The 15,562-nt window shown below is 42.0% G+C and overlaps 2 protein-coding genes and 1 long non-coding RNA gene across 3 annotated transcripts; 1 reads left to right on the top strand and 2 right to left on the bottom strand.

Annotated features, from left to right (window-relative positions):
• Position 1: 1 nt before the first annotated feature.
• LOC129729451 (tRNA-specific adenosine deaminase 2) lies at positions 2-568 on the top strand. The gene has a single exon (XM_055688029.1). The coding sequence runs from the start codon at positions 2-4 to the stop codon at positions 482-484; it is 483 nt and encodes a 160-aa protein (XP_055544004.1). The 3' UTR covers positions 485-568.
• Positions 569-2,346: 1,778 nt separating this feature from the next.
• Positions 2,347-3,426, bottom strand: LOC129729458 (uncharacterized). The gene is made up of 2 exons (XR_008728675.1): positions 3,234-3,426; positions 2,347-2,727 (listed from the first exon to the last, which is right to left on the bottom strand). It is a non-coding gene; the product is annotated as an uncharacterized LOC129729458 (long non-coding RNA).
• Positions 3,427-12,807: 9,381 nt separating this feature from the next.
• On the bottom strand, positions 12,808-15,422 carry LOC129733832 (tetratricopeptide repeat protein 30 homolog). The gene is made up of 3 exons (XM_055695360.1): positions 15,065-15,422; positions 14,289-14,997; positions 12,808-14,232 (listed from the first exon to the last, which is right to left on the bottom strand). Exons 1-3 carry the CDS (start codon positions 15,122-15,124, stop codon positions 13,043-13,045), a joined length of 1,959 nt encoding a protein of 652 aa, XP_055551335.1. The 5' UTR covers positions 15,125-15,422; the 3' UTR covers positions 12,808-13,042.
• Between the last annotated feature and the right edge of the window lie 140 nt (positions 15,423-15,562).

The following is a 15,562-nucleotide window of genomic DNA, read 5'->3' as shown; positions in this document are numbered from 1 at the left end:
AATGGAAGATTTCATGGAACAAGCGCTTGAACAAGCCAAACTGGCCAACAAACTAAAAGAAGTTCCAGTAGGATGTGTTTTTGTCTACATGGGCGAAATCATAGCTAACGGATGCAATCGAGTGAACGAGACAAAAAACGCTACCCGTCACGTGGAATTTATCTGCATCGACCAGGTGCTAGAATTCTCCAAATCAAGAGGACTAAACTACGTGGATGTATTTCGAGAGGTAACCGTTGTGGTTACCGTCGAACCGTGTATAATGTGTGCCGCTGCTTTGATTAGTTTGAACGTGAAGGAAATTATCTATGGTTGTCGCAATGATCGTTTCGGAGGCTGCACCGTACTGGATGTGCCGAGTTTGCTGAACACCAAGATTCCCATCCGAGGTGGTCTGCGAGCGGAAGAGGCCATGGAACTGCTGAAAACGTTTTATAAAGGAGACAACCCTAGGGCACCTCTACCGAAGGAGAAACCGCTTTGATAAGTATTGTTTTTATTTTCTTGGATGTATTTTTCATTCAGACAATCATTTCTAAAAAAGAACTCTAAGACATCTTGATATCAAGATATATTAAGATCTTTTATATCCGATATCCTCATAAGATTATTCCTTAGTGGTGTCTTGGTCAATGAAATGGTATTTGATGGGTTTACTCTTAGACCTCTTCTGAAAGTGAGTAAATATTTCTATTCTACAAAAGTTTATCATGCATCTTTTTTTTTATTCGATCCATTCAAAGATCATTTCATTTATGTATAAAAAGTGTATTTTAAATTTTTTTAAGATTGGGACACTCACGGAAAAGAAACTAAAAAATCATAATGACGTAACAATATTCCAATATTTTTTGACGTTGACTAACGTCTATATCGAAGTTAGGCCCCTGAATTTAAAAATCTAGTAATTCAACCAGGGAAAACCAGAGAAAAGTGGTCAGGTTTTGAGCGCTTATTTTGCAGTCATCTATAATCAGGTTTTCGAGGTTTTGGCATCAATCGATCAGAAATTCTTTTACGGTTAAATTTATGTAACGAAAACAAACTATTGTTTTAAATACACTATTGAAAAATTGGTAATTAATATCGATTGTCTAAATCATACCGCGCAGCCAATCACTACCTCTCTTCCCAAGCACAGTCGACACTAACGGATACAATCGATCTGACTTTGTTGTTATTGTTGTTGTCACTTTCTGTTTCCGATGTTTATGCTGCTGCTAGCGGAAAAAACCTTGCAAATATGCATCTTTTTGTTGGTGTTAATTTTACGACAGCGGCCGGCGCCCCATCATTCTGATTCCAAAACCGCACCAGTGACATGCGGACGCTAGGTGATAGCAGCTGAAAGGAGGAAATACAAAATAGTACCGGTCTTCTCTTGCCGGTTTCACCCGTAATGCTGGTGGCTTTAGTAGTAAATGGCTGGAATTCTGGACGGACTAACCAGGAAACTATAATCGGCAACTGGCACCTTTTGGTGCCTCGAAATTTTGGTACAGAAGCGGCTAATTGAATTTTCTGTTTTACCAAATGCTGCTGCTAGCGTAAAAAACCTTGCAAAAATGCATGTTTGTGTTGGTGTTAATATTATGACAGCGGCCGGCGCAGCTTTCAAGAAACATTTGTCTCCACCATTCCATCATCTATGTAGCCCATCCCTCTTTCTAATTATCTGACGAAGCCTTGGTATAAAACGTATCGTTCGAACATTTCACCCCATCAGTTTCATTATTAAACCGTACCGGGTACATACGGACGCTCGGTGTTAGCAGCTAAAAGGAGGAAAAACAAAATAGTACCGGTCATCTCGTGCCGGTTTGACCCGTGATGCTGGTGGCTACTGCAAAATACTAAAATGGCTGGAATTCTGGACGGAAACCAGTAAACAAGAAATCGGCAACTGGCACCTTTTGGTGCCTCGCAGTTTTATAATAGAAGCGGTTAGTTGAATTTTATGTTTTACAACTGCTGTTGCTAGCGGAAAAAAACCTTGCAAAAATGCATGTTTATGTTGATGTTAATTTCACGACAGCGCTAGGTGTTAGCAGCTGAAAGGAGGAAAGACAAAATAGTACCGGTCATCTCGTGCCAGTTTCACCCGTTATGCTGGTGGCTGTTAGTAATAAATGGCTACTGCAAAATACTAAAATGGCTGGAATTCTGGACGAGAATAATCGGAAACTGGTACCTTTTGGAGCCTCGAAATTTTGTTACAGAAGTTTTGTAAAAGAAGCGTTGCAATTCCCTCTACTATTTGCTTCAATGGAATATTTTTTTTTTTTAAGAATACGGTAGTCAACGTCATGCGGTCGTGTCTTGAATACCACCCTCCTACCCTATCCCTTAAAAGGCATTCGAAATTCACATTAATCTTCAATATTAAAGCCAAATGCATAAAGATTCCATTTACTGTTGCTCGACATCCTTCGCGAACGTTATCTTGAGTGCCTCTGCCGGGTCCTTCTCCTTTAGCCATGGACGGCTCCAAGCGGTGATCTTATATACATCGCCAGACGTATCGTCTTCGAATTTTATGTGGAACGTATGTAAAGTACCGGCCACTACCTGACGAGTTGCTCGAATAATTTTGTAACCACGATCGCTGTTGCCACTCGAAGAGGCCAGTGCAGTCCGGATGAACTCATGGTGCTCTGGAGTATCTGGTTCATCGATCGGTTTGATACCTCCGCAAATACGTGGAGTTGTCATTTCAGCAAAATGAAGCTAAAATTTACTGATTCTTAGTATAATAATTCTCCTGAATTTAACTACAATGATGATTCATTTATGAACTCAGCAAAACTGTTTAAGAGAGCAAAGATCTCATAAGCACTACACAGGAAATATACTACTAATCGATGATTATCAGCTTGGAATATATTTTTGCGCGTTTCAATGAGTAATACAATTGCGAAGACACACAGAATTCGTTCGAATGTCTTTAACATTTGTGAACTCCTATTTTTGATTAGTCAGAATAGTTTTCGTTCTATCCACTGCAAAACCTAAGCGAAACATTCGAACTTGTAGAATTAAATCGTGGAAAACTTCAGCGAGTATGACTAATCTCACTTCTTTGTTAAAATCATCATTAATGTAAACCAGAAAACATCTAGCCTTGTTTTAAAACTAAAATCATTGTTCTCTTGTATAAATATAGAAATTCGACAAAAGAAAAAAATAAACACCATGCCTAAATAACAAGAATATAAAAATTGTCCTTTACTTACCTTTAAATTTACAGGTTTCGAAGCGAGGCTCAAACTTAATCAGAATCTACTGCAACTTACTACTGATCTATATTGCACTGACTATATCACAACAGATAAATACACTGGAGCACGTTCACTGCTTTCACACAGATAACGCAGAGTACAGACAACGCAGTCAAAAATGAAAAATAACTACTGTTCTTTTTCTTTATTCTTGTTATCATTCGACTGTGGCCAGAGTTGCCAATAAGTTTATAACTCGAAAGTTTTGGTAGGAGGTCTAGTCAAGGTCGGGCAATTATTTCCTTTGAAGTTTCCTAAACGCAATATAAACGAAGTGTTTTTGAAACCATTTTTTAGGGTTTTTGGAACCATTTTGAAAGACACTATGAAATCCTATTTCGTTTGCTTACTAATCAACATAAAACATATCATCGGATTTTACTTTATATAATAAAGCGATCTTATAACAGATTAAATTCTCATCTTACGAGAACTGATTTAATTATCCAAGAAATCAGGTGACAAAAATAGTCAACATACGTGGTTTGACGAAATTGACTGATCAATATGTCGATTGCACAAACACCCGATTTAGTTGATACATGCGTATATAATACCATCTGTCAAAATGTTTTATCGGGTTGTGCTTGGATCTTAACCCATTATGGACCGGGTGCTCGGTTTTCCGAACAGTACTTTAGAAATTTTTCACGAATAACTGAGATAAGATAAAAACATTCCGTCTTCTGTATATGATAGCTGGAAATGTTGTCTACAAAAAAATGTACTGGACACCCCTCCCCAACCATCCCGTAGGGTGGTAAGCGTTTCGCGCAGATGTGTTCAATAACACAATTTTTCATTATAATTTTTAAAACTGAAAAAAATAATTGAAGCTATTGATATTGACATATTCTAGTTACTAATGGATGACTTTTACTTTGTACCATTTATCAATACTCTACGAGCATTGCAACGCGCGTGCCCCTTGATCGAGAAAGACTGTTCGTTTTTCCGAACAGTGGTCCTATAGGTGTTCACTTTGTTTACGTACTGTCAAACGCAGTTAGCTAAATGGCTGGATTGGTTTTGAATGTTTATTTTATAGTGCGTCAATTACTATTGTTTCATGTGGACTGAATCTGTATTGAAGCTATCGTAAGTATCAGTTTCATGTCTTTTGATTACTTTGCTCTAAGTATATCTATAGTGAATTCGATCTTCATGTTTAGAAATCGAGATAAATCGACGCCGCGCATTGACGACGCATGAAGTTTTTGCTATACTGGAGGAAGAGAGTGATGATGAAGAAACTTTAGCTATTCAACGGGCATCTGAAGTAAATGTGGTATATATTCTCCCTCCCGTTGATTTTAGGTATTAGACAACACTTTCCAGCTACAGCTCACGATGAGAAATCAAGAAGATGAAGGCATTGTCACAAACCCACAATATTCATTTGTAAAAAATGTAATGTTTATGTACATCCCAAATGTTTTGAAGCTCTTGAACCACATAAATAATAAATTTCAATGAAATCATATGATTCAGGATTCATTGATTTGTTATCACACATTGGCCCACTGTTCGGAAAAACGAACAGTGAAATACTCGGTTGTGGAAAGTCGGAAAATTTTTTCTTCACCATTTTTTTCTTGATGAGAACAATACAAGCCTGTGTTGTGAAAATCGCGTTGGAGAAAAATCAGGATCTAGGTCCGGTCCATAATGGGTTAATAGTTGACATTAAACCAGGGGGCTCTTGTGGCTGTCAAACTCCATACATTTTCCATCTACCACTCATTCGGGTACCAGCGTTTCTGGTACCCACTTTTTGGTTGGTTTGCCCTAAAATAAGTGAAATAGAGTAAACGTCCCATTTTTTCGGTAGACTTATTCTCGAGTAAATGTCGTTTTAGATGGAAAAAACAAGAGCTCAACATTTGTTTTCAGTACAATGTGCACTTTCAATGAATAAGATAAGTTTTGTAAGTATTTGAAATGAAATATCACCGCCGTGATGAATATATGATTGGTAGGCAAAATGTTGACGTTTATAGGCCCCTGCATTAAACAGACCCCAGCGCAGAGTTGCCATTTTCACAAATTTTTCTGTAAAATCACAGATTTTTTTCCTTTTTCAAATCACGCTTTCACGTGATCACAGATGACAGATATTTTTGGAAAATCACAGATTTTCACAGATATTTCCCATAAATGCCGGAAATAACAAATTACCTACATTTTTTTTTCTACAGGTCAAACTCATTGATTCGAAGGTACGATTTTCCGGAAGCTCGAATAATCATCCGTAGAAAATAGTTCGACTATCCGGAGTCATTCTTTTTTCAAATTTCGAATTCGTTTACAATTCCGACATTTGCCATTTATCGATTCCATCTAGAATGCTAGTTTTTCGCGCTATATGCTGCTTAGGGCATCGTTAACAGTGCGGTACCATTCAAGTTGTTATGGCGGCTGTGTACAGCGTGGCTATTTTGCTCACTCACCCGTTTTCACACCGGTCGTTGCTATTGTTTCAGTTTGACGTTTTATCCAGCATAAACCTTTAGCAGCGCTATTATCGGGCTGCTAAATTTGAGAGCGCGATGCTTCCCGGAAGCTCGGCTACTATTTCTCTAGCGCGTTTAGCAGCGACCGGTACGGCGTGAAGTGATGATAGAGCGCTACCAAACGGGGTATAGAAGCGCACCGTTAAGGATGCCTTTAGTTAACTCAATGAAGTGTGCAGAGAGGTTACCTGTTTGAATCACCTCATTATGATTGAATTTACGAAATTTTGACGTTTACCGTATCTAACGTATGAATGAGTTTTTTCTAACTAAATCAATCGCTTTGTTTTTAAACAAATATTCATATCCCAGATATGATCACAGATTCTTTTTCTCTGGTCACAGATTTTCACAGATTTTTGTCGTCAAAACAAAGATTTCGAAACGGCAACTCTGCCCCAGCGTGATCCGAAACAGAATGCCCAGCAACTTGGTCGTATGTTGACCAGGGAAACCAGATGTGCAGATTAGTCTGCAAAACGCAAATTTCTAGAGTCCGTGTGCAGATTTTTATTGATTCGTAGATTTTTAATGGTTGCTGCAGATTTTTGTCAGAGTCTTCTTATAATTACGCAGACTTTCTTAAAAATTGTGCAGATTTTTGCAGACTTGCCTGGTGAGCGAAGTTTTTTCGAATCACGGATAGATTTTTTTCAGATTTCAAGCAAATTTTTCCGGTTTTTCGAGTAGTTGCAGACATTTTTCAAAAACATCTAGCATCTTTGATGCTGACAGGGAAGGGGGAGTTGTTCTCCTTAGAGAGCAGCTTCTCTGCGCGTTTGTTTCCCAGGTTAGGGGCGGCTCAAACAGCGACTGATCCGTCTCGCCAGCTACACCCAAGACGGCAACTCCGTCGCGAGACTAGGCATCGCAGTCCTATTAAAGCAGCATGCTGAAATAATCATACTACGATCAATCCAGAGAATGATACGAATAGGAACAATTGGTATAGACCTAAGCAAACGAAAAAGGACAACGACTGGAAACTTGGCACTTGGAATGCTAGGACTCTGCTCCAACCGGCACGCGCGGGCATCTCTGCCAGAGAGCTACGGAAGGCAAAAAATGGAGATAGCAGCCATACAAGAGGTGCGTTGGTCTCAAACCGAAAAATGTGAATTCCGGGCGGTTAACGACCGCGAGTACTTCTTTCAAATACCACATCTACTACAGTGGCGGCGACAAAGCGGAACAGGGCGTCGGTTTCGTGCTACTAGGAAACCAAATGAAGCATGTCATTGGGTGGAGGCCTATTAATGATCGTTTATGCGTATCGAGGATCAAGGGCAGATTCTTCAATTACAGCCTTATCAGCGTGTACGCGCCGACAAACTATAAAACCGACGACGTAATGGAGGAGCTCTATGAGCTCCTTGAGAAAACGTATGGGGAGTGCCCACAACACTCAAAAGCACACCTTGAGACACCCCAATGGAGGGGCCTGCTCCAAGACAAAGCGGAACAGGGCGTCGGTTTCGTGCTACTAGGAAACCAAATGAAGCATGTCATTGGGTGGAGGCCTATTAATGATCGTTTATGCGTATCGAGGATCAAGGGCAGATTCTTCAATTACAGCCTTATCAGCGTGTACGCGCCGACAAACTATAAAACCGACGACGTAATGGAGGAGCTCTTTGAGCTCCTTGAGAAAACGTATGGGGAGTGCCCACAACACTCAAAAGCACACCTTGAGACACCCCAATGGAGGGGCCTGCTCCAAGATCGACCACATGCTGATCGACAGCCGGCTCTTTTCAGACACCATAGATGTGCGGTGTATTTAATGGCCAAAAATCGACTCGGATCGCTATTTCGTGGTAGGTGAGATTCGCGCCAGGCTGTCCAACGTATTTAAAGCGAGATGGACGAGGATAATACGTTTGGACATCCATAGGTTATCAGCGGAAGGAGTTATTGCAGAGTATACTCGGAAAGTTGATAGACGGATCGATGAACCAGCTGGAGTGGACATGGACGAGCAGTGGAAGTACGTCCATGATGCAGTTGGCGAAACAGCGCGAGAAGTGATAGGCATGACAACGAAAACCACGCGTGGTGGGTGGTTCGATGCTGAATGTCTAGAGGTGACGGAAGAGAAAAACCGGGCCTACGCCAACACATTAGTAGCAGCTAAGCGTGAGAAATACCGGGAGGCAAGAGTTGCCGTAAAAAATGCGAGCACTATGATCGCGTCCTTCCGGAGACGGAGAATTGATTCACCAGGCACGACACTAGAAGCAACACTTTGAAGTGGTGTTGAACGGTGAGGAAGGTGGGAGAGTCGACGAGGGTAACAGGATAGTAATTGGGGAGGCCGGGCAAGCTGTGGACCCACCTACATTGGACGAGGTGAAGAATGCTTGCAAAGAGCTGAAGAACCACAAAGCCGCTGGGAAGGACGGCTTACCGGCCGGACTTTTCAAAGTCTGGAGCGAACGGCTGTGTAGTGCAAATCACCAGATTATCCTGAGCGCATGGTCTGAGAAACAACTACCTACGGACTAGTTGGAAGGACTCATATGCCCTCTCCACAAGAAGGGGCATAGACTCGACTGTAGTAATTATCGAGGTATGACCCTCCTCAATTCCGCTTATAAAGTTCTCTCCCGTATCCTGTTTAGCGATTGAGGCAGTTGCAGGTTTCGAGCGGGACGATCTACAACGGACCAGATGTTCACCTTGAGACAGATTCTCGGCAAGTTTCGAGAACACAACTCGCAGACACACCATCTGCACATCTGTTCAACTGAAGAACCAAAAACGAGACAAAATCTCTTTATTTTAAGTATCGACATCTAGCGGTGGAGAGCATGCATTTTACATTCGAAATTTCATTACGCTTATATTCCATTCATTCAACAAAAGAACTGTATGAGCTCTCCCCGCTTTTTCATCGAGAGAATCCTTTGTTCTCCCCGGTACTGGTATGGCGAGGGTGCCTTTTCATGACAAACGTACAGTACCACCCGCATGCGTGCAACGGTTTTTATGTAGATATATTTTTACATGGGCGCAACTAAGAAAAATTTCTAGGGGGGGGCTAGTTTTCATGTATGTCATTTTAAAAAGAGAAAAAAGAGTTTGAATATGCTATTTTAATGACGCTTAAAATAGTATCGTAAGAGCAGAAAAAATCACTTCGGGATAGAATCTTCGAAGATGTACTGAATATCTTGAACACATCGTCAACGCCAAGCTCTTTCAGCAACAATGATTCGATATTGAGGAGAGCTAGATTTGGTAAACGGCTGGGCAGTGCTTTTTAACAGTTCGCCCGTACTATTTATAATAAAATAGACCCCAGTGAGGTTCAAGGCATAATGCTCTATTCCTACCTCCATGTGGTACCGACTGGGATACGAGCAACCAAGGAAAAACCGGTGGGGTAGTTGTTCTCCTTAGAGAGGCTAGGGGCGGCTCAAACAGCGACTGACCCGGACCGGACGGTTGAACTATGAAATGCGGTGTCTCGCCAGCTACATCCATGGCGGCAGCTCCGCCGCGAGACAAGGCATCGCAGCCCTAGTAAGGCAGCATACTAAAATAAACATACTACGGAGAATCAAGAATTCAAAACGAACCTGAACAATCGGCAATGACCCAGCCGACGAAATAAGGACGACGATTAGAAGCTCAGTACATGTAACAGTAGATCGCTTAACGATCCGTCGACCGGATTCTGCTGGATCAGCTAGAACCCCGCCACTTCGACATCGTTGCGCACCAGGAGCTTTGCCTGAAAGGAGAGAAGGTACGGTGGACTTGTGGCCCCAAGGCACAGTACCACCAAAGCGGCAGGCAATCAGCGACAGGTTGGGTTTGTTGAAAATTGAAGGCCGGTTCCACAACTACACTATTCCCAATATGCACTGCCCTCACGAAGGAAGACCTGATGCAGGGAAAGAAGCGTTCTACGTACAGCTGGAGAAACTCTACGATAGCTGCTCGCGTAGAGATATCAAGATCATCGTTGGGGACATGAACGGAAGGATAGACTTATATAAGCCGGTTATCGGCCCGCACAGCCTGCTATGCACCAACTTCGCAGCTGCCCGCGGATTAGCAGTCCAAAGTCCCTTCTTACCTCGACCAACGTACATCGAAACAAATTGACCACGTTCTCAACGACGGTCCGTTCTCCTCAGACATTACAAACGTACGCACCAATCACGGTGATGATCGGACATGACCACTTCGATACAAAAAACTACAGAACCCTGATAACCGGTAGTCCTCTACGGAAGTCCTTTTGATATTTTCGAACAGAAGGTGCCTATCGGCGAACAGAAGGTGACTATCTACGGTGGAGCACAAGCGGACGACGGATAATGGCTACAGCGCATGAACCATGAGCTACAAGCGCTGCTTGGAGAGAACCCCATTGCACACCTGGCGAAAGACAATAGGTTGCGGTGGGCCGGTCACATCGTAAGAATGCCGGACGACAACCAAGTGAAATCACTTCTCTTTAGCAACCCTACCGGCACAAGAAATTAAGGGGCGCAGCGTGCATGATTGCTCGACCAGATTGAAAGAGACTTGCAAGTGATGAGACGTCTGGGGAACTGGTGAAACACAGCCCGAAACCGAGTAAACTGGCGACTTCTTGATACAGCACGATTTACTAAAGCTCTCGTCTGACTGGTAAGGTGAGTAAGAGAGCAAGGGTTGATAATCGATCCTGGGTGCAGAACTAGTTCTTAGCCAATGAACGACGACATCTCAATTTGTGTTGATTTTGATGCTCTGATAATTAGTATGGAATGTATATATATTGAATACAATCATTCTTTGGGAAATTCTAGGGGGGGCTAAACACGTTCTAGGGGGGGCTTCAGCCCCCCCTAGCCCCCTCGTAGTTGCGCCCATGATTTTTAATGAATTTCATTGTTGCCCAAGTTGAAAACTGAATATCTTGACTAACGACAATCAATTTTTACATACATTAATGAAGTAAGCAGTGTTTGTACAGCGCGTCTGATATGCATTTATATCAATGTTAGGTATAAAAAACGGTACGAGAAATAAATATTGTCGTTGATCGAGAAATTCGGTTTCCAAGTCCAAGGAAAATATTCAACTAACAGGTTAAAATAGTTTTAGCAGTCGTGAGGTGTGCGATCCAAGAAAATTTGTTAGACAATGTTTGAATGGTTGAAAGATTTTTAGTGTAATTTGTTTCATTGACGTTGATTGTGAATTGTTACTGAGTTTCCACATTAAAGATCTCTTGAATGCGATCCTGTCTTAGCTTGATTTTGATAGATTCAACTATTCAAGATCACCTTTTTGCCTGGACATTAAAGCAAAAAAAAAATAGTATTTTGGTACATGTTCAAACTATTGGAGCGAACTGTACGAACGATGCACTGTAAAATCAATGTAGGATGGAACAGCAAAAAATGAATGCGAAAGCTTGGGCACCGATTTGCTGCAGAGTTTTGTTCGAAGTTGCATATCTGTTCTGTGCCATCTGTTTATAGACTTTAAGGTGGCGTACGATACAGTGAAACGCAACAAGCTGTGGCAAATAAGGCTTGAATAACAAAACTTTGATTTTCAACAAAACTAATTGAACTGTTACGTGCGACGCTTAACGGTTTCACATCAAGCGTCAGGACAGCAAGCGAATTTTTGGACGCGTTTGTGACGTTAAATGGTCTGAAGCAAGGTGACGGGCTCTTGAAGTTGCTGTTCAACATAGCTTTAGAAGGTGCAGTATGAAGGGTAGGTGTGCTGAGAATCATCACCATCATCACGAAGTCTCACATGCTTTTGGACTTCGCGGACGACGTTGACATACGTTGACGTTGGTGGTACCCGTAGAGTTGTTGAGGAGGCCTTTACCGCTGCGAGAATTGGAAACTGTCAAAATGAAGTACATGGTGGCTATTTTCGAAGTGGTCGACGAATTTGTTTATCTTGGTACTCTCGTGACATGTGAAAAGGAGGTGAGCCGCGAGGTGAAGAGACGGATTGCGGCAGCGAATTGGGCTTATTACGGATTGCGTAGCCAGCTTAGGTCCCGTAGCCTACAGATCCGTACGAAATTTGCGCTCTACGGAGATGAACTGTGGACGTGAAAGGAGGCCGAATGAGCGTAGAACTCTGCGATCAATACTCGGAGGCAAACTAGAAAAAGGGGTGTGGCTCAGGCGCATGAATCATGAGCTGTACGAAGTATACAAAAACGCTGATATTGTCAAGCTGATGAAACACGACAGGTTACTGTGGGTTGGCCTCGCAGCACGAATGGCGGATGAGCGACCGGCAAAGATAACATTTAACCGGATAGAGGTCAACGACTTCGAGGCAGACCTCGCACGAGCTGGATGTGTACTGTCGACTAGGATGTCAGAGCAGCGGGTGTAAGGGAAGACTGAAAAGGAGTAGCCTAAGAGCGAGTTTTGTGAAGGCGTATTCTGGATTCGGCATAGGATCTCAACGATCAGTCGCATTAAAAGTAAAAGTAAGTTAATCTTTTTAAAAAATCTGGCTCGGGTAATACACTTGCCGAATCTCACTTGTAATCAAATTAAATTTGCAGTCGGTGTAAAACCTAATTAATTTCAACCACGAATTCAGCTATAATTTAGCATTTACATGAAAAAGTATACCAGCTTTCCGATTTTGTTCGGCTATGCAGACTTCCCCGTCTGTGAGTAAAAATTTTGGCACGAACCTGTTTTACCATAACGCTTGTTTGTAAAAATTCTATAATTTTGCATGTCAATTAATTGCAGGAAATTTATCATTTGTTCCAAACACGTTTTTCTTTTCTATGAGGTGTCAATATATTACAGGTTCGTATAAAACTCCACATTATTCTAACTTTTTTTGAAAGCATCATGCAAACATCTCGAGAATCAGTCATCCTTGTATTTTTTTTGCTAGCTTCAGAAATATGATCAGTTTAAAATCTTTCTATTTATTTGTAGTACAATCCTTTATGCACTCTCAAATTTTAATAGGTACACAAAAACTCAATAACTGAGAAATGAGACAGATATATGGCAGGTCAATTTATTTCTCTAACATTCAACTACTCTAACAAGCATAATTTCAATTTATAGCAAATAGTTTTAATTAAGATAAATCCTACCGTCTGGAATAAAGATCATACTGATCGATAAACCTTCTTAAGGTACTCTTTTTCGCTTTGTTTTATTTTTTTTTTTGTATTTCTATTCATAACTTTCATGTTCCCAATTCACCAGTTTCTCACACGCTACATATTTTTGAAATATTTATTTATTTGTACTCCATAAGGCGGAGCAATAAAGCTCTAAGTTTGCGTGCCTCCAAACCAATAGTTGGTGGTTGTTCCCCAGACTCTTCCAGTGGTCCGGTAAGAACGGAAGGAATGGATAAGCCGTACGCCTCGCATGTTCGAAGGAAGCTTAACGTTTCCTGAATCGCAATCGAGGGCAGCACGATCGTCTGCTTAGCCAACCCTGTGAGCAACCCAAGCACGCATCGTTTCACGTGTAGCCACGTGTCAGCGCAAAGTCTTGCGCCGGATCCTCCGTCCAAAGCGTGCGCAATTCGAGACAGTCCAAATTCGAAATTACCCTTGGCGCAGTACAACGTACCGATCACTAAGTTAACGATACACAAATGTAGACACTGCCCATTAGCGCTTCCCTTTCGTTCCTCTGCTCGCTCTACCTTGCGCATTAATTCTTCGGCTTCCTCATTTTGAGAGGTCATAATGTAGGCTACACACAGATTTGCCAAAACTGACGCAGCAACAGCCAGAATGTCGTCGTAGTTCTGTCGAACAATAGGTTCATAAAAAGCAGCGGCTTCCTTGTAACGATCACCCCGCATAAAAAGTACATGAGCAGCATGCAAACGCCAGGTTGGGGTTTCCGAACAAAACTCGGCACTAGCTCGAAACTCCCGCTCAGCACCTTGGAAATCATCAACCCGCCAAGGTATCCAGGCACGGGCCATCGCTACTGGCAGATAACTTTCCAATGCTGATTCATATTCACGAAGAGCTACCCGGAGAGCATTCTGATCGGGTGATGATCGACATTCCTGCACCTTAGCTGCCAGTGATCTTAATCTGCCTCCGATATTGTTGGCCAAAACACCAAGTTTCTGCTCGGCTTCTTCTGGGGTAGATTGAGCAGTAATGAGCGCATCCAAAAGATCATACAAATACGGAGATAAGTACTTGTACGTTAGGTGGGTATGTTCAGCGAGAATGTCGGCTGCAGTATCGTACATTTCATGTTTACAGCAAAGCAGAAGCAAGTTAGCAAATGTTTCTGGGGGACACGTTGGCGGCCCTAATTCCAAAAGAAAAGCTAAACGTCGAAGTCCAGCTCCTCCGCCTACGGGATCGGTTAGAGCCATATTATGTAGTGTGACTGGATCTAGTTCGGGCTCGGAGCGCGGTGGCAAATCCGTTAAAGCTTCGCGTGCCCCCTCCACTGGAAACGGGAAAACTTTTTGTAACACGGAAGTAGGTTTTTTATATTAAACTCACCGTTGCCTTCCTGGTATTCGACTGCAGCTTTCAAGTTGAATGCCTGCGCTAATCCAGAAGCAGCCAAAGCCGGGGGATTCCCTACACTTCGAGCTCCTCCGTCAGTTTCAGCCTGTGCGCCAACTCCCAACTCAGGGTGATTTCTAATACCACGCTCAATAATTTCCGCGATGTAATTTAATGCTTGTGAATTTTCCTTCTTGCGATAGTGGCATAGGGCCGCGTTATAGGCTATATGAGGATTGAAGCCGCCGGCTTGCAGAGCGGAAACGTACCGTTGAAGAGCATCCTCGTACATGTTGGCCTGATACAGCAGGCAACCTTCGTCATTTTTTACGGAAGCTTCTTGTCCTGTACCTTGCCGTTGCAACAGCAGTGATTGAGCCGCCGTATAATCCTCATTACCATACGCTATAGCCGACTGCAACTGCAGCACTTTATCTTTTAGGTGAGAAGCTTCCAAAGTGCTTACCATTTTATGGGATTCTTCAAATAGACCGGCTTGAAAGAGTGACTGCGAGTAATACAGTTTGTACTCTGGCACATCCGGTACCAAATGGACCAATAGCTCGTAGCAGTTGGACGCTTCAATGAAATCTTGCATTTGATAATAGCAGTGTCCCAACAGAGATAATCCAGCTCTGGTGGTGGTCACCTCGGGAATACCGTTGAGCACATTTATTGCGTCGAGAAACCGTTCCTCCTTGATCTGGCGTGGGAGTAGTCAGGAGCATAATGTTGATGGGTAAAATATAAGATGTAGTGAATAAACTCACCATAGAATAAACCGATTTTGTATATTCTCCATCTCGTATAAGCATATTTTGAGAAAACATGTTTAAACGCTTCACAATTATTAGGTTCCCCAAACGATGTATCGATTAAACTCTATTTGTTTGAGGCTATGGTCGCTATGGCAATCGAGCGTCCCTTGTACAACCGGTAAATGTGTGTACTTCCATAGAAGAGAGGTTTGCCCCAGCAGGAAAGTGCACACTTTTCAGAAAATACCATTTGTTCAAAAACTGATTATTTGCATCCCAAAATTTAAAACAATTTGCGAAAAAGTTACTCTGTAAATGACGGATACCGTCACACGTGACAATTTTTTTCACTTTAGCCCACAATGAATACTTTTTGTTTGGACCAATTTTATAAGAGAAATTATTATTATTAATAATAAAACAATAATTATAATTAATATTTTATTAATGATGAAATTGTTATAAAGGATATTATTGATTGCAGGTACCAGTTTGTTTATAAAAAAATCG

The sequence above is a fragment of the Wyeomyia smithii genome, chromosome 1 (assembly GCF_029784165.1).
Source record: "Wyeomyia smithii strain HCP4-BCI-WySm-NY-G18 chromosome 1, ASM2978416v1, whole genome shotgun sequence".
Lineage (NCBI taxonomy): Eukaryota > Metazoa > Arthropoda > Insecta > Diptera > Culicidae > Wyeomyia > Wyeomyia smithii.
Note: the sequence above shows the minus strand (reverse complement) of the source record. Positions and strands in the feature narration are given on the sequence as shown.